This window comes from Takifugu rubripes, chromosome 13 (genome assembly GCF_901000725.2).
Source record: "Takifugu rubripes chromosome 13, fTakRub1.2, whole genome shotgun sequence".
In the NCBI taxonomy this organism is placed as follows: Eukaryota; Metazoa; Chordata; class Actinopteri; order Tetraodontiformes; family Tetraodontidae; genus Takifugu; species Takifugu rubripes.
The window spans coordinates 3256047-3275846 of record NC_042297.1 but is presented as its reverse complement, the minus strand read 5'-3'; the positions used below and the strand labels follow the sequence as shown (position 1 = coordinate 3275846).

Here is a 19800-nt window from a genome sequence, read left to right as displayed (position 1 = left end):
TCTGTTCTATATCAATCATGACATGAATGTGCACTGCTGACTGGAACTAAGAAATACTGACAATTAATGATTAATCTCCTTTAAACAGATGGGGGTCCTGTGCGCATGGCAAACAACAAGGCTAATTCTAATTATTTGGTGTATTGTGCTCTCTAATGGCTTTGCTGCATGGGTTTTGTCATTTGGAAAACATTTGTAATCTTTTAAGCAGCATTGCACAGGCCGTAACCTTCTGTCAGGAAGCATATCTGCCATGATTAAAATCTTCCACACTGTAATCACTTTACCAGGCCAAAGCTCTGGCTCGCAGGCTAATAAATACGAATGCTGGTCGCAAGTAAAATCAAATGTGAGGATGATGAATCGCACTAAACCCTCCATGACGATAGCTTGGGCCCTTCTGCCACTTGACATTTTTGACAGATCAGGCTTATTTTGGGGATTTGCGGGGATACAGATGTGCTCGTACATCATATAAGGGCAAAATGTCTACTATCCACATGCAGCCTCCAATGATAAATAATAAAAAAAAGGTTACAACTACAAAGATTTACCCTAAAATTCAGCTTGAATTTAATGTTATTCCCTGTTAGTGTTAAATTGATTAAATAAAACCAGACTTAGCAACAGGGATAGATCTAAATCCAGAATGTTTTTTTTTTTTTTTTTTTTTTTTCGGAAGGTTAAACCAACAACCATTTGTCTTTGTTGGGGCCTGAAACCTGGTCAGAAAACACGTCCGTTCAATGATACAGAAAAGGACAAAGGGCGGAGAAAGGAAAAAAATATATCATTATAAAAGAAACATCACATTGGACCTCGGTTCCTCCCGGCAAACTCATCACTAAACATGAGGATGGCACCGGAAAAATGGGGGGTGGGGGATAGCAAAACTAAATCAACTGCCCATATAGCTTGAGCCATTCTATGAAACTCAGCCTGCTCTCTGCTAGCAGCGCAATTACACACAACCTGTTGAGTGTTGTCCCAGGAACGCGGTCAGCACGTCGCTGGAGAATAAATGAAATGCCAAGATGGAAAGAGAGAAATTGCCTGTATAACCTTCCCTCAAGGTGCCCTTGTGATATTTTCAAGAACAAGTCAGGCAGGAAAGGAGAACTGTGGGAATAGTTACACTTTAAAAGACTTCCAACTCATAATCTACCTTTTTTTTCTCATGTTTGAAACAAGACCAATCAAGGACTTCCTCTCTGAATACCAACAGCACTTCCACTGTCTCCAAAGGTCAAGGGCTTAAAGAGATTTAATTGCATACTTCAATGTCAACCTTTTTATTAAAACAACTCATTACAGCCCCAAAAGGGTCATTTGTTATAATAGCCTCTGCATTTCCTACTGAAGTTACATTAAAGAGTATTTCTTTTTCCACATTTAATTATAGGAATGCTCAGCCCTCGGTGGTCTGTCCGTATTCAGCTGGCCACGTTCCTCTTACCTGACTTGGCTCCCAGTAGAGTCCGGGTCCCTGGCCGTCACCGTCCCTATGATGGTGTTGATGGGGGCGTTTTCGTTCACTTCCAGTTGGTAGATGGGTTTGGAGAAAACAGGCGGCTCATCTGAATCCTCGACGGTGATCTTCACCGTTGCCGTGTCCTTGAAGGGGCCGCTGCCGGGCTCAGAGCGCACGTTGGTGGCCTCCACTTTGAGGTTGTAGGCCCGTTTGCTCTCATAGTCCAAAGGCTGTTTGGGTTCATAAAGAAGAAGAGGAAGGTCCATGTCACTCTGAATTGTCATCTCTGATGCTTCAGGGGTCGCATGTAATCATTCCTATTATTTTAGTATGGCTGGATAAACGTCAACATGTTTACATTTTTTCCACCATTATTAAAATTAAGAGAAAATTTGGATATGGGAATTGTGGCAAGGCTCAGACCCACTCTGGGTTCATCGGTGATCTTGAAATCGAATGACAAATGAAAGTAAAGACGTCCTTAAATTGCAAAAGAGAACATTTTCGGCCTCATTTCTATGCATCTTTTGATAAAAATTCCATTATTGAAGGTTAAATACTGCAGCCTGTCACCAAGGGATAATTCACTGATCACCACAATTCTGTATTTGATAGAAAACTCAATGTTCAGACAGCTTCAAAACACAATAAAAGAAAGAATAATAATCACATAAACGTTCTCCACACATCCAGGGCTGGAATACAAATGTTGCTAAGCGTACTTCGGGGAGCTAGCTTAATCAATACGGCTGAATGGACGCTGATCAGGGTCTAAAAAGGTACAAGGATGGAAAGTGCTACTTGACAGCCTGATTGGCATCCTGGGATTTCTATTTTTGTGTAGTGTATATGCAGACAGCCCACTTTCGGATGGACTGGAGTGCAGGTGTGGAGGTCACCTGGTTGACATTTCTGGATGGTTACGCTTTTATTTCAAACAGCAGCAGACAACCCGAATAAATGTTGATGTTCTTCACAGAGATGCTGCAAATTTCTCCTAAAAATAATAAAGCAGGTGGTTTTATTCTGAAAAGCAAATGATCCCATTTGGTTTGAACCAGCGGAGTAATTACAACCTGGAAATTTTCTTTTATTATTATCAGAATGTCACATCTCTAAGCCGTCTGCCGATACTGTAACTGACAGTACCGCGGGTTTCATATCGCAACGTGATCACAATAAAGTAAATGAGCACAGGTGCTCGTTCAACACCGTCAACAAACGCTGTGATTTCCCATCCAGGACAAAGAAACGTGTCAAACACGTCCCAGCGCGCCTGATGGATCTGATTAATCACTGGTTCCAGTTCAGATGTAGGGTTTCCTTTACAGGTGGCACATTAATAATATCTAAAGCAAAAGGGGGAGTCGCTCTCGTTTCACTCTCGGTGCGTCTTCGAGGACACTGTCGCAGTTTCATTGCGAATCACCTCTCGTCACTCTGGTACTAGCAGAATAATGGGATCAAGTCACTTCCCTGCTCCATAACGAGGATTTATAGACAAATCAAAAGTGGGACTTGCCACTTGAGGCGTCTGCGCAGGCCAGGAGGAAGCAAACGAGCAAAAGCACAAATGTATTCAGAGAGGAACGGAGAGAGGGGATTCATCCCCGAGCTCAGGAGGGGTGAGTGGTAAGAAGGGGGGGATCGGGGGCGTGTGTGTGTGTGTGTGTGGGGGGTTGTGCACTTAGATAGTGGCGGCAGCAGCAGCAGACGTCAAGTTGTGGGATGTGACCCCGGAGCTTTGACTCCTGCACTCTTCCTCCTCTCTACCAGAGCCCCGAAGCCTCTTGCAGACCCACTCCTTCTCAAAAAAAGCCATGTGGAAGACTTTCATTACTAGCCACCCTGTTTTCCTCTTTTCCTCCACTCTTCACACACACACACACCCCGGTTCTGCCGTCTCTGCCGACAAAGAACAGTGTGCGTCAGGACCTCCCGCCAATGGACCAGTTACAGTTTAGGCACGGATGTGGCCGGATCGTCTGACAGAGGAGGGAATGAATGATAAATGGGGATTTTCTAAAACACTGTTAATTCAATTTTGATAGATTAGGTGTGATTTAAGGTGGTATCGCTTCAGGGGAGCCGTGTGTTTCCTTCCGCACTTACATATTTCTCACACATTTAGCAGGAACATTTGCACGAAGGTGTTGTTATTATCTGTCAGATGACATTATAACACACTTAATAACTGTATCGGCATGAGTAAAGGCAGGGCTAACCAACTTGACCACACACAAGTTCAGCTGTAGGACTATACGTAAGTTATAATTGTTAGAACGAGGTCGGCGACCCAGAGAGCAGAAACTTTACCCAATCAATTTATTTTTTAAAATGCAAAGAAAATGAATTTTTAAAGGAAGCCATTTCATTTCTAACTTTTCTAACGGTCAGCCAACAAAGAGATGAGGAATTTTGAACTCTAAAAATATCCATCCATCCATCCATCCATTCTCTGCCGCTTATCCGGGGTCGGGTCGCGGGGGCAGCAGCCTAAGGAGAGAATCCCAGACTTCCCTCTCCCCAGCTACTTCCTCTAGCTCATCCGGAGGGATCCCCAGGCGTTCCCAGGCCAGTCGAGAGACATAGTCTCTCCAACGTGTCCTGGGTCTCCCCGGGGGTCTCTTACCGGAGGGACATGCCCTGAACACCTCACCAGGGAGGCGTCCAGGGGGCATCCTGACTAGATGCCCAAGCCACCCCATCTGGCTCCTCTCAACGCGGAGGAGCAGCGACTCTACTCCGAGCTCCTCCCGGATGGCAGAGCTTCTCACCCTATCTCTAAGGGAGAGCCCAGCCACCCTACGGAGGAAGCTCATTTCAGCCGCTTGTACCCGGGATCTTGTTCTTTCGGTCATGACCCAAAGCTCATGACCATAGGTGAGGGTAGGAACGAAGATCGACCGGTAAATCGAGAGCTTCGCCTTTCGGCTCAGCTCTCTCTTCACCACAACGGACCGGTGCAGAGCCCGCATTACTGTGGACGCCGCACCGATCCGCCTGTCGATCTCCCGCTCCATTCTTCCCCCACTCGTGAACAAGACCCCGAGGTACTTAAACTCCTCCACTTGGGGCAGGATCTCCTCCTTTACCCGGAGAAGGCACTCCACCTTTTTCCGGTTGAGAACCATGGCCTCGGATTTGGAGGTGCTGATTCTCATCCCAGCCGCTTCACAGGCGGCGGCGAACCGATCCAGTGATAGTTGGAGGTCACGGGCCGATGAAGCCAACAGGACCACATCATCCGCAAAAAGCAGAGACGCGATCCTGAGGTCACCAAACCGGATCCCCTCAACACCATGACTGCACCTAGAAATTCTGTCCATAAAAATTATGAACAGAATCGGTGACAAAGGGCAGCCCTGGCGGAGGCCAACCCTCACCGGAAACGAGTTCGACTTACTGCCAGCAATTCGGACCAAACTCTGGCACCGATCGTACAGGGAGCGGACAGCCCGTATCAACGGGCCCGACACCCCATACTCTCGGAGGACCCCCCACAGGACCCCCCGGGGGACACGGTCGAATGCTTTCTCCAAGTCCACAAAACACATGTGGACTGGTTGGGCAAACTCCCATGTACCCTCGAAGACCCTGCTGAGGGTGTAGAGCTGGTCCACTGTTCCACGCCCAGGACGAAAACCACATTGCTCCTCCTGAATCCGAGGTTCGACTATCCGGCGGACCCTCCTCTCCAGTACCCCTGAATAGACCTTGCCAGGGAGGCTGAGGAGTGTGATCCCCCTATAGTTGGAACACACCCTCCGGTCCCCCTTCTTAAAAAGAGGGACTACCACCCCGGTCTGCCAATCCAGCGGCACTGCCCCCGATGTCCACGCGATGTTGCAGAGTCGAGTCAACCACGACAGCCCTACAACATCCAGAGCCTTAAGGGACTCTGGGCGGATCTCATCCACCCTCTAAAAATATATTTTGCTTAATTAAAATCTGGTTTGCTCCTGGTTGGCCAGACCTGTACCTAAACTAATAAAAATCTATTAAAACCTGCAGTAAACAGCCTCAGTGATAAAACCTCTGCAAATCAATCAACTCCTCGCATACTGACGTGAACCAATTATTTAAGGTAAAACCAGAGGCAAAGAGTTTGAATAAGAACTGAGTTTATTACAAAACTGTAAGACCAGAAAGATTCTTTCTTCACAACTTCTGGGACCAAAGGTTATACTGAGGGTCATACTACCCATTCTGACCTTTGTCAAATATTCAGTCAGTAATTAAACGCTACCTACTTCAGTCTCATATTAGCATGCACGGCACCATACTGGAGCAGCTACAGTTGATTGCGAAGAGCTTCTTCAGTCTTGTTCAGGTTTGGAGATTGGAGGCTCTTAGGGGTCCCCCACTAAAGAGTAGTTGAGCTGAGACTGGTTAGTAAACATTGGCAACAAATCCAGCTCCTCCGCCATTTTAACGCACCCCTGTGTCTTTTTCTGCCTCTCTCTTGAGAGTTTGCATCATATTAGTATGTACACAAGGACCATTTCAAGACTTCAAAGTTCAGCACTGGCCACAAGGGTGAAAGCTCAGCATCCCGCTAATGTCCCTCGACAGGCCTGGGGGCTGGCAGATAAAAAGCTTAAACCCGAAACTCCCTCGGTTTGTGGCTCTCCAGCCTCACGTAAATCATGTTGTTTTAACCAAGCTCCAAAGGATGTTTAATAATTTCACTTCCTGTGTCAGATGGCAGATTACAGGCCTGTCCAGATGTGGAGCGGGATGCGACATTTGCTGGTGAATTAGTTAGTCTCAGTCTTTCCCCCTGACACAGAGGCTGGGGGACAAAACCTGTGATGATAGTGATCAAAAGCAAAACACACATTTAGTCTGCTGTTTTCAGTACAGCAGCAAAAATAGCTCTCAGACGCTCGGCTTCATGCCCCATGTTTGGAACCAGGAACCCAAGGCACCCAGGCGTTGGCAGCAAAAGGAAGACAAGAACATTACAACGCAGACCGTTTCTCTGTTAACGATTAGCTGTTTTTTTCACTTTGATGTTGTCTTTAGCAGCACACGCACGCATTGTTCGACAGTCAGTGTCGATGTCCTCGGGGGAACTGTAATGTCATTTTACTTTGCAACAAAATGTCTCTTTACGTTTCGATCAAGCGTCGCATTCTTCTGCAGCGAAGCAGCCATAACTGAAGGCTTAAGAACGCCGAGGCATCCGTCATGTTTGTTTCAATACGAAGAACAAAAATCCCTCTCTAAGCGAGGCTTAGAGTGCAGAATACCTACACGCCTAAACGCGTCACCAGAGGTGAGAGAATCTTCCGATAATTTTCCACGGATGTCTGGGAGACGCCGCTGTGTGGCTCTTTTATTCCAGCTGAAAATGTCGGAATTGGATTCCTTAAATGTCCATCGGGAAGTAATGGCATCAGATCTCTTTTTATCCTTGTGGAAATAGTCAGACTGTCTTTACAAACCTACGAGTAATCATGTTATGCTGTGTGATAATGAATGTCGTCCGAGGATAAGACGTGCTAGCCCCTCTTAATTCAGCAAAAATGCAGCGCTTTGCCACAACGTGCTCGCATTAAAGTTACACAATGGAAACTTTGTCAAGTTAAAGCTGCTTTCTTTCACTCCTCACAGCCATCCACCTGGGATAAATCATCATGGAGGAATTTAATGAGCATTGTCTTTTCCTCTCTGATTGGCCACTGCTGATGCTCCCACGAGCAAGGCAATTAGCCAACCAACGCTTCAGTGAAGTTGCTTCAGGGGCAATGCTAAAAGATCAGCTCTCACACGAGGATGTACAGTAGATTAATGCCAAGGACGGTGGCACGTTCACAGCAACACGCAATTTAGCCTGAGTCAACCTTTTGAGGATATTGAATACGTTGCCTCCAAAAGTAAAAAAAACGGTAAAACATAGCCAAGAAAAAAAGAAGCAATTAACTAAAAAGTGTCATGTGGTTATGCAACATTATACTTGCGCTTTACAAAAACTTCACCTCAAGCACAATCTGATCTCAACTTTTAATGGAAGAAAAATACAGTAAAATAAAAATTAAAGATGTTTTTGCCTTTGTGGCACACAGCAAATTATTGACTCGATGTACAACGTTATGAAGGCTTTTTCCAACACGCCCTTAAAATTAAATACCCTTTTGTTTCCTTTTACTGCTCATGATACCCTTTACTCGCTACAGGGGTAACCTTGAGCAGCTGAACAGGAAGCAGTGAGTTCTGTGTTAGAATCTTATAATAATGATTACTTAGAATCATTAATGAATAAGAAGTGATATCCAGTATAATGTGGCCTCTACTGTACTCTGCTATAGCTCTCACGGTGATTCCTTTCTTTGATATGCTCTCTGCTGTATTCTCCCTCCTCTGATACGAGCTCCTCTTGTCATGTGATCACTTCTACCTGTGACACTGAGGATGGTTGACAGCTGTCAAATGAAGCCAATGGTGGCAACAGAGGGTAACAGAGGGCATTTGCCTAAACCGCAGCTCCTGCACCATGAATAAGCTAGCAGCGCATCGGTCCACCGGGAGCAAGGAGGGCCGGGCCACTTTGTAACGTACCTTTTTCAGTTGAAGAATCCCTTCTTGTGTCTGCGAATCCGTAATAATCTCAAACACGCCCTGGTCATCACCCTCCACGATGCCGTAGGTGGACTTGGAGTTCTCCCCAGTGTCTCGATCATTTGCTTTTACCTTGCCGCCCATTTTCCCAATGGGCAGGTCTTCGGGGATAACAAACTCGTATAAATCTGGGAAGGAAGAGAGACACACTTTGTTAATTACATTAAACAAAACAAAACTTTGGAAATATGAGTGTTCTACAGTAACAAGTAACTGCTTTCCGAGCATCAGTTTACGAGCGTCCCCAATTAAGACCCTAAAGATTAAGAAAGAGGATCGGATGATTTTCCTCCCAAGCCTATTTGAGGCACTTGAGTTGTTGAAATTACTCACTTTTAGAAAACTTTGGCGGATTGTCGTTTATGTCTGTCAGTGTGATGGTGACGGTGGTCGTTCCGGACAAGCCGCCCATGTGTCCTCCCATGTCCTTAGCTTGGATGACCACCAGGTACTCCTCTCTCATCTCCCGATCCATCCCCTGGAGAGCAACTTTTATGGTGGCTGTAGATGGAGACAGGTCCAAACCCATGAATACATTTCTAAACAGGACTGTGCAGAGGCACACACAATCTTTCATTGCTGAAGAATTCGGATTGTTGTGTCAATGGTGAAGTGGACATGACTGAGCAAGTGCCTGTGCAGAAATCACCTGTGTTTGTATAAAAGCATTGTTCCTCTGCTCTCATTTGAATTCGGATTGAGTGTGAGTGTTATGCTGTCTGTCTTGTATAATCTTGAATATTGTATGCAGAATGGACGTTATTGACTCAGCCACGGCTCTGCATATAAAAAGGGCTCAGCACAGGCATATAGGGATAATCCACTCAGGAAACAGAGGGCTGCGAGATCATCAAATGAATATAAAACCCCTCATAAAAGCTGGGCTTTGGCATGACACCCTGCCTCTGTCCTGAGCTGCCTCAGACAATAAGAGGATGCTCGACTATGATGAGTAATGTACGAGAGGTTAGGATGATTCCTATGTCTCGGTTCTATTCTTCAGGCTGATTTTCTTTCGAGGTTTGGAACAATTGAAAACCTTTCTATCAAATCAACAACATTGACAATTCAAACAAGGGTGCATGCAGCTAAGAATTTAGTTTCTGATTGAGATGATCAGATGAAAAAAGGGTTGTGTCTATTTCTTTTCTCCACTTTGTAATTTCAAAAATCATCTTTAATGTTTCCGAAAAGCTGTTTCACTCAAGCAGATACGAGCTGCAAATTGAAGTCAATGCATTGTTTTAAATCTATAATACTGAAAGAAAGGCTGAATAGTTCTGACAAAGCACCATAAATCAGCAGTATCATGACAAAAAAGATAAAGAGGCACAAATATAAATGTGTTTCAGTTGGGTGGGTGGACTAATGCATCATTGTATGTCACTACGACAGGAAAAATTCAAATTTAAGGGGAAATTTACTGAGCTACATTAAGTGCTTCCCATTGTCATAATAATGCTTCAACATCACGTGTCACTAATTGGATCAGAAAAAATCCAAAAATCAGTCTCCAAATATCATCATCATTTTGTTCCTTTGCTTTTTTGCTCTTTCTCCAGCTTTTCCAAACGTATTCCCAGGTGCTTCCTGGCCAGTGGAGAAACATATTCTCTCCAGAGTGTCCTGGGTCTACCTCAGGGCCTCCTCAGGGACATGCCTGGGACACCTCCCCTAAGCAGGCGTCCATCTGGAACAGGCACTTGAGTCACCTCAGCTGACTCTCTCGATGCAAAGGAGCAATGGCTCTACTCCGAGCTTCTCCTGAATGACTGACCCTCTCACCCAATCTCTAAAGGAGCGTCCAGCCACCCTGTGGAGGATACTCGTTTTGGGTGCTTGTCCTTTCGGAGCGTAGACTGACTGGTAAATCGGGTTCTTCGCCTTTCACTTTAGCTCTTTCTTTACCACAACGGTCCGGTACACAGACCGCACCACCACCTGTGGAGCTCCATCTTTCCCTCACTCATAAACAAGACGCTGAGATACTTGAACTGCTCCATTCGAGGCAGGACCTCTCCACCAATTTAGAGAGGGCAAAAGCCACCCTTTTCCGGTGGAGAACCATGGCCTTGGACATGGAGGTGCTGATTCTCATCTCAGCCACTTCACACTCAGCTGCAGACTGACCTTGTACATGTTGAAGATCCTGGCTTGATGAAAGCAATGGGCCAACATCAAGAAGAGCAAAAAGCAGAGATGAAATCCTGTGATTCCCAGGACCCCCTTCCTGGCCACACCTAAAAATTCTGTTCATAAAATTTTGAACAGAACTGCTGATGAAGGGCATCCATGCCAAAGTCCAACATGCACTGGAAAAAGGTCTGACTTACTGCTGGCAATGTAAACAAAGCTCCTCCAGTCAGACAGAGACCAAACAGCCCCAAGCAAGGGACCATGGAACCTATAGTTGTTGAGCAACCCATGGTCCAATGCCATTTCCAGATCAATAAAACACATTGACTGGTTGAGCAAACTCCATGAACCCTCAAGCACCCTAGCTTCCTGTTCTGAATGGTTCCTCTTGAATCCGGGGTTCCACTAGTGGTTGAACCCTCCTGTCCAGAACCTTGTCGTAGACCTTCCCAGGGAAGCTGCGAAGTGTTCTGCCCCTGTAGTTGGAACACACCCTCTGTTCCCCCTTTTTGAAAAGAGGTACTACCACCCTGGTTTGCCACTTCAGTGTCCAGAAAGTCCAGAAAGACCAGGACAAAACTTGATAATATTACCCCCATTAATTTTACAAATGATAATTTTATTCAGCAGAGCAATGCCAAATCCATTTCTGACCGTCAAAACAACAGACAAGCACCAGAACCAATGTCATATTAGTTTAACATGCAGCAAAACACGATGACCTTCAGAGAAAAAGTGCTTTTAAAGTTCTCTTTAAGACGTGCAGTGGAAGCTTTTAGCCATTCAGATATATTCAAAGCATGTAAATGAGATGAAGATGGATGTTAGTACAAGTCTGCTTCCGTCTGACTTTTTGTGAATATATTAATGGTCTCTCTCAATGCTACATGGAAATATGTTTTAAATATCTCCTTTTCTTGCTGTGGTCTCCTGTTTGATAATAAGGTATCACACAAACTGACCTGTAAGTGCGTAGAGGCAGCAATGAAGATGCTCTAAACCCATGTTGGAGTGGAGTGGAGTCCATTACTCATGAACATCTTTACTTTTATTAAGATTTCTTGATGTGACTAAAAATGAAGGAAGTAAATAAATCAGCACATAGAGGGAAAGCTGGAAGTCTCTATTTAACTTGGAGTTGAAGCTGTCTATAAGAGGTGTACCAAAATTAGCATCTCCCTTTTGTGATTTTGCTTGAATTAGATAAAAATGGTCTGTCAGAAAAGTGTGACAGGGTTTGGAGACAAATCAGAGTTAGTTTGTCTTTGGTCCTGTATGCTGTATTGATCAGTTTTCCAATAAAACTGGGCTGGTTAGAAATGTGCAGTGTGAGACTTTGGTGTGCAGGAGTGAGCTGAGTCAGCAACAGATGTGGAAATACGGTGGAAAAGTGAAGGGCAAAACATTTAAGGACAGTATTTGCTGCAACTTTGGTTTATTTTTCTCCTGTTTGGTTTAGTATCACCTGTGTGTCCGTAATCTTTCCATCTGTCCAGTCAACCCTGTTAACCTAAATTGTCCATTCTTACCTGTCTATGCCCCCCTTTGAAGTGTCACCCGTCCTGTCTCTTATGTCCAGTATTTGTGTTATTGGAATTAGAAATAATTCCATACATCCTGTTTACCTCTTGTCTCTGTGGGGCGCCAAATGCAAAAGTGTCACCAACTAGTTTTGTCGCATAAATGTGACAAAGTCTAAAGTGTTTGTTAAATGTAAATGTTAAATTTAAATATCAATGTTAAATGTCTAGTTGTAGACCTAAAACTACATGTGCACAGCCCCGCCTACAGTGTGTATAACCCCGCCCACATCGGATGGGTGGACAATGCTGGAGAAGGAAACTGAAGTCTACTGCCTTGTTGAACTTTGATCCTACCTTAGTTGTGTCCACATCTATTTGTGCCAACGTTAACCTGCAAAAATGTTTGTGTATGGTTGTTTTAATCAATATTTTATGGAGATATTTGATAGTCGAACAGCAATCCAACAATTGCTCATAATGACAAGGCGTTCATTTATTATTCAATTGTATGTTCAAGAGCAAACTCACTATGCAGCTTAAACTACATATTAACTTTTACCGCTTGTGTTAAATAACAATTTGAGATGCACGGAGCAAAAATGGTCGCAGAAATTGACAAAACACCGGAGATGATAGTCATGCTGTCCACCGTCCAGGATCAGGTGTGGGCGGGGCTGTGCACTGTTCGAGGTGGAGCTTTACACACATGTCACATTTAGACTTTAACACATTGAGCAAAATGTGAGAAATAGTTGTAAGTGACATTTTACATTTGGCGACGTATATATATATATACGTATACAGCTGTTAACCCTGAGATCCTGGGATGATTAAGAGATTGTGGCAGATAATTTTACTATTTAAAGGGTTAATAGCTGCCATCATCTTCATCATCTAAGTGATCAATGACAAATAAAAGGAAAACTGTGTGACATACAGCCAGACAGCTGTTTTTATTATTAAAAATGACCCATTTTAAGAGTTTTTTATTATTATTTTTTTTAACAGTGATTAATTCCACCAGCTTTCAGGAACTTTATTCAAGCAACAAAGAATTAATTGAATAGTCGGAGCTCCAACTCCCATCAACATGGTCGCCAACATCTTCTCTCCAACACCCGCAAACAAATTCAAATTTAAAAATGAGCAACACCAACAAGCGTCAGGAACTCTGCCTTCCATGTACACATGCACACGCGCGCACGCTCGTCAGTCATCCTGTGGAAGCGACGCTCATCCATGTTGATCATCGTTAATTATTCAAATTAATTCCTAATCACTGAAAAGGGAAGATAGACAAACACTCATTTCCATAGATATTTGCCACCACTTTTCCCCACCAATCATTAACCAACTGAAGAATTGGGGCATGATGATTATTTATTTATTGAATGTGGTGCTCTAAGTGTCAAATGCATTCTAATGGCTGTTTACTTCTTACCTTTTACTTTTCATTACCATTCATTAAAACATCTGGTTCATTGGAACAAACCATCTGCACGTGTGCAGCAATCACATGAAGCATGAACACGCTGAAATGGTCCATTCAGAGCGGTGCTGAAAGTTACTGTCTCTGGCTGTGCATGTCTGTTTGAGGACAAGGACGATCTCATCATGTCGAACCGAGTCCCTGTCTTAATTATGCACATGAATTCTGAGTCCCCGCTTCTTGCTGCTTGTTTATTGTGCGCTGTTTTCCAAATTGTGAGCAGTCGATTTCCATCTCATTTCTTATTAATGCGACTTCACCGTTATTTAATCACAGATACGTGTTAGAAAGTCAGCTGGAACGAAAAAATATGATTTCCACCCAACGCTGGTGAAAAGAGTGCCTTGTGTAAGGATCATAAGGTTATTACGGTTAATTATCGATATTTTTAACGATGCAGTTATGTTAGCACATCTGTTGCTAATTGATACTTCTGCTCATGTGACTTTAATAATGCTAAAATAAACACGCGGCCTGTTGTTGAACCATGCGGTTTGTTTTGTTCGGCTGATCGAGTGTTAGCTAAGCAGACATATCGACATCCACCCCGGTGCGTCACATTAATAGTTTGTCCTTGTGCGTCGACGTAATCGGCCCACATTTCCTGATGCGTGCTGCAGGCGAATGACAAACTGTTCTTATCCATTCAGGACAAGGACCAGGATGATTTCATTATACAGATTGCAATCAACCTGTGAGCAACACTGTCCATTCTGAGTACGCTCCCTTCGTAATTTCATGTTATTAGTTATTACATTTGGCGGCCGTGTCACCCCGTGCGCGTCTGTTTCCCTCAGATTATCAGCTGTGTGGGCAGTCTTTTCTCATTCACTGTTTTCCACCATATGTTGCACCATTTCAGCATATAATTACAACTTCACTACAACCCCTCTTTTAATTTTCTTGCCCCCCAGTGATGCATTATTTTTGCAGTTTTGCAAACTTGTTTGTGTTTGGGTGGAGAAATGGACCGAGTCTGGCAGCGAACAGCCGCCTTCAGCGCGCAGCTCTTCGATAAACAGATGGGATGAGTTACCTGAAGTCTCCTTCTTCCACTGCAGGCTTTTTTATGCTTTTTTTACAGCCATCCCAAATGCAGTCGGCTCCATTTTAGTGTGTTTTCAATAATGTCCCTCATTGTCTTGGCGGGAAGAAATAATGACGGCCCAAATTGACATACTTGTAAACAACAGACTTGGTGGAGTTATTGGTAGGCTGTCCTTTCTTGAAGAGTATTTTTTTTTTTTGCACAAAAGCTACATATTTAACATAATATTTGCATGAGGACGTATTTAATCAAATCTTCTGTAAAACATGAACATGCCCAACAGCCAGACATGCACGTACCACTCGAGCAACAGTCGACATGTCATTTAAAATGATTGATATCTGTAAATATCACTAAATTTCTGCAGGCTTCAACATATATGCTCCATTCTTCCAATATATGGACAGCAGATGTGTACACGTGCGTTGCCAAGTAGCCTCGAGTTAGTCGATAAAATCTGACTAATATTCCAAGCATTCCCGGCTGTTCAGGGGCCTCCTGCGTTTAATTCTAGGTTGTAATTATTTTAGTATCATCTTGAAACTTGTTCCTAATCTGTTTGCCTTGTGACCTTGTGTGCTGATTTAAATTAAAGTGGGATTTTAACAAGTGAGCTGTGTAAAAGCGTGAAGCTTCTGGCCTGGAGTGTCCAACACTCCCTACCTTAAAGACGGTCTTGCCATAAAAAACACTTTTTTTCCCCATGTTTTGCTCCCCTGGTATTCATTCAGTCAATACTTCCCCAAAAGGTCAGAGACAAATAAAATATTTACACGCCACAGAAATAACTTCAATTACATTTGATGCAGCAACGTTAGGATGTCACAGCTGGTCCTCGGCCTTTGTCAGGGTTACAGCGTAGAACAGCACACAGATTTTTGCCTGTTTCGCGGCGTCAGTGGAGTCAGTGGGATCACAACAGATCGCACTGAATTCGCTGTCGGAACTGCTGTCTCCACCTTTTGTCTCGTCAGATTCAGAGAAGAAGCAGCAACCTTCACGTGTGTTGACTTGAGGTCAAGACTTGCACAGAGCAGCGCTTACCGGAGTTGGGGTCTATGGAGAAATAAGGTTGGCCCTCCAGTATGCTGTAGACAAGTTTAGCGCTGTTCCCGTACACAGGATCGTCGGCATCTGTCGCTGTTACCCGAGTAACCGGGGTACCTGTGAGACAGAAGGGCAGAGTCAGTCAGTCGGTTCCTCCAGGCAATCGCTGCGTGATACTGAAAGGATGACCTGAGATTTCAAAATTAGGAGTAAATCCCTATTAAAACAACCCTCTCTTGGGTTAGTTTGTAAATGAAATAAATAAATGAACAAAATCTGTTCCCATCAGATCTCATCAGTCACGCTTGATATTTCTGACCCATTTCCAGCTGTGTCCTCTGAACTGTTCTAATACAGGGAAGGATGTGCAGAATGGATTCATAGAAAAGTCCCAAGTAGCTCTTTACCTGAGAGAAATTTAGCATTATTTGCACTACAGTCGCCATCCCTATAAAAGGGTTTCGATTTTCGGCGATGCTCTGAATTCCGAGTGCTGTGTGTGTAGCCAAAGATGAGTGTTTTCAGACAGGCAACAGAAAACAAGGTAAGACTGAGCAGAGCAGAGTGCACGTTTATTTAATTTGCACAACTGTACAAATCTACACAACCATTAAACTCCAACATTTGTGTTGGTTCGCCAAAAACACCCACCCAAAGACTGTCTTGAAGTGTAATAGTAATGGAACTCATTTCTTTGAGTCCAGTCGATTAAAGCACAAAACGAAAACACTTAAAGTTTTCCGTCAGATTAAACGGCTCCTTTAATGCATCTGCTGGCACCTGTATTTTAAATCAAATGTCATTCATCCTTGCCTTCCATTTAGAAAACATTAGGTCGCAAATGACTTGTTCTGTGAAAAATAATGATTTTTTTGTCACCTATTACTTAAAACTGTTGAGCAAAACAAGCTACAGTCACATTATAAACTAAAAAATTGACATCACATGATAGCTGGCTTTATTTGATTAAGGAGTATATAATTAAATATTATCAATTATGATTCTTACAAAAATGATAATGTTTTAAATCGTTATATTAAAGCGTGTTTGTTAGTAGTAGCGCTTTGTTAGAAAACATGGTAAAGTTAAGATTTATAACAATACATCAATTCAAATCATTATTTTGAGGTGAACAGTGGAAATGAAATGCAGAGAAAAGCTGAACAGAAAGAGAACGCTGAAGAGATTATTAACAAGAAGAGACTATTAAAGCAATTATGTTCTTCCATTTTAATTCACAATGACCTACCTAGTCTTCATTCTCTGGAGTGTGTGTGTGTGTGTGTGTGTGTGTGTGTGTGTGTGTGTGTGTGTGTGTGTGTGTGTGTGTGTGTGTGTGTGTGTTGGGGAGAGAGAGAGAGGTGAGTGAAAGGAGGATGACATTCTGTGAGAGAGCAGCACGCTGCACGAGGCTGCAGATGGTATGGTAATTGTTTCTGCCAGAGATGTTTGAAGGTGTTCTGACAACAAAGGAAGTCGTCCCCCTCTGCACATGGCGCAGGTCCTGCCACGGGCGCCAAAACCCATCTGCAGCACAAACGGCACTTGTACTAAAGACCGGTGTCACATCGTGGCTCCGAGACTGGGATTCAAAGGTACTGAATTAATACACAGGGAAAATGCCTCCCGATGAAAGAGTCTCTGGAGAGGGAACAATCTACTCTGTGCTCTCCGTCTGCCTCCACAGGCACCGAAACAACAGAAAGTAAATAAAAGTGTCATTTTGACTTGCTAATACAATCCACAGCTTTCTGAAGTGTGCATCCTGACGTGTCTTGTTCATCACTAGGTACGTACATGTAGTCACACAACACCTTCAGATGGAAAAAGTATATAGTTTTAAAGTTTCTGAACTAATGCTTAAAGATAATGTGCAGCAAAAGATTAAATCTAGTTCTATGTTGAGCTTTAATGGGCACATTTGGGAGGGATGAACAGACAGAAACATGTTAGCCACACAAACACCCCTCTGGTACCTTCCGACCGTCTGCTTTTGGAGTTGGTGTCCAACTGTCTCGCTCACCTGAGCAATATTGTCACAACACGTCGTCTCATCACAGCGTGATTTTTTTTTTCCGCCAGTTCCATCAGCCGTCAAGCATCAGCAGGACGTTGTGTTCACACCTGACGGGGACGGACGCCGCAACGCGCACGGCTGGGACGGAGCCCGCAAACACGTCAGTCCCACGAGTGCGGGGAAGTTGTCCTTACAGGTCTGTGCTGCGCTTCCAAGTCAGTGTAACCAACAATACACTGCAATACACTGGAGTTTTTGACTTTGTTTAAGTCCCCACCTTGTTTGTGTCACCTTCACAGAGAAACGGGCATCGCAGTGTTACCATTTTGGTCCAATTATTTCACACGGAGAGGTCTGAAGTGGTCCTCTGAGGCCCTGCTTTGTCATATTTATGAGGTGCGCTATGCCGTTGTGCGGCCAAAGCCAGCCTCGCCTATTCCAAGCCTGCTTGTCGACTTCTGTGCTTCCTCTAACTGGTGAGCTCACCAGTTTCGCTGGAAAAAGGAAAAGTTGGAACTTTGGCTTTCACTCAAAAGCTTTTAACTAATCACTCGAGCCTCCCTAATCTCATTTTACAGAAACTAAACAGTGAGAGGGATATTCTATAAACCTTTAATACAAGCTGCTGCATTGGCTGTCTTTAGGATAAGCTGCATGTTTTCACACAGCCCGGGATGATGTATGAGGTTAATCGTGTATACCAACGACAGTTCTACCTTAAAAGCTGCCATTATGTCTACATTTTCTGCAAACACGGTAGATAAGTGAATAAAGTATCAGATAAATTGATTGACAGAATGAAAGGAAACATAATTATGTGAGTAATATCCCGTAGATGGGTGCACGGAAGTGTGCAGCCATGCAGTAAGAACATTTGTGCTGCGTGATGTGGATGTTTGCCAACTGTCAAATAAAGAAAATGTGCGACAGCAATGAAAATTGCACCTCATTTTGGACTGAGATTTGGTGTCTTATCTTCTTTAAAGTTAAATTACAGAGAGAAAAGACAGTCATATACAGACCCCTAATTAGGGAAATCACCTTTATACTTTGAAAGACGTGTCTGCATATATGGACTAGAGTGTGTGTGTGTGTGTGTGTGTGCGTGCACAGATGTGTGCGTGTCAAAGGCGGGGCAAAAAAAAGCTTCATAAAAACAGTGGAGTCATTGAAGCGTGAAATAGCTCCTTCTTTCTTTACCTCCCATAGGGCTAAAAAGCTCCTCTCCACCTGATAAAAAGAGGGATTAGGACCGCCACCGTTTGTAGCTGTTTAAAATCAGTGCAGATTAACTCGTCCTCTCTCGACGAGGCACCCAAAGTTTTGGGGCCGCAGCAGCTGTAGGCCAGCCGCTGGGCGCAGAAACTCAAATGTAGGCGGAATATTGTCTCTGGGTTTTAGTCTCAGCCTGTAGCATTGTTGGGATTACAATAACAGCAACAAAACAAGGAAAGAGATGAATGACTGCTGCAAAGAAAAGCTGTCCAATAAGAATTAGATGAAAACTTTACTGGCAGAACGATTCTGACACTGCAGCCTTTGCTTTAACGTGTTTGTAGAGATGTGCAACGTGGTGCATTCAGGTTGTTTTCTCCCTAAATACATTAGTCTCACCATGTCACACACACACACACACATACACACATGCATGCATGTAATCTTTTCCCTGGAGAGTGTGTTGGAGTCGCAGCGCTCTAGAGTGACGCATATTAAACATGTCTGGAAATACAACCTGCTTTTAGACTTGTTTTCCCCACATTAACTGTAATCTCATTAATCACACCCAGGAGTCCCCTGAAGTTAATTCCATACTGATCATTAAAGTATACACAACTTCCAAAGCAAGACATTTGTAGATGAGGTAGGTTGACAGCTTTTTTCCCCCACTGAATGAGAACACAGGGCGGGGTTTTGTCATACGATAGGCGGGGGCAATTAACTAATTAAATAATTGCCAGTTATTTTTATTTAAAAGTGCATTTTTAGGGAATCCATTTTGATGATTATTTCCACTATCATGTTTACCTGCATTTTGAGGCACAAACTTGTGTTATTTTCATCAAATATATATATATATATATATATATATATATATATAGAGAGAGAGAGAGAGAGAGAGAGAGAGAGAGAGAGAGAGAGAGAATTATATTCACTTAACAAACTGATGAATTCATAGAGGCATAAATAAGTAGCTATTGCTAATTCTATACGTGTTCGTGTTCGGGAGCGAAATTGCTTTGATTGTTGTAAAATTCTATCAAACATGTGGCAAAATATTGGATCAGACAGATTTGAGACCAGTCACCTTGGTGGTGTGTATCAAAATTAGCTGTTTAACAGATAAATCCGACATATGATGCGGTTTTCAATGGGAAATTTCTCCTGGAGAGAAACCAAGTTCTGTTGTAATGCCTATTATATTCTCTCTAACACACTCAAAACCAT

General features: G+C 43.4%; 1 protein-coding gene across 5 annotated transcripts in view; it reads right to left on the bottom strand.

Moving 5' to 3' along the window:
• cdh8 (cadherin 8) overlaps window positions 1-19800 on the bottom strand; it is a 76642-nt gene that overhangs the window by 14098 nt on the left and 42744 nt on the right. For all 5 annotated transcript variants that reach the window (XM_029846062.1, XM_029846063.1, XM_029846065.1 and 2 more), the window contains 4 exons: window positions 15336-15455; window positions 8429-8596; window positions 8036-8223; window positions 1457-1701 (listed from right to left, as the gene is read on the bottom strand). In XM_029846062.1, the coding sequence (XP_029701922.1) occupies window positions 1457-1701; window positions 8036-8223; window positions 8429-8596; window positions 15336-15455 (721 nt within the window). The remainder of the gene's footprint in view (window positions 1-1456; window positions 1702-8035; window positions 8224-8428; window positions 8597-15335; window positions 15456-19800) is intronic.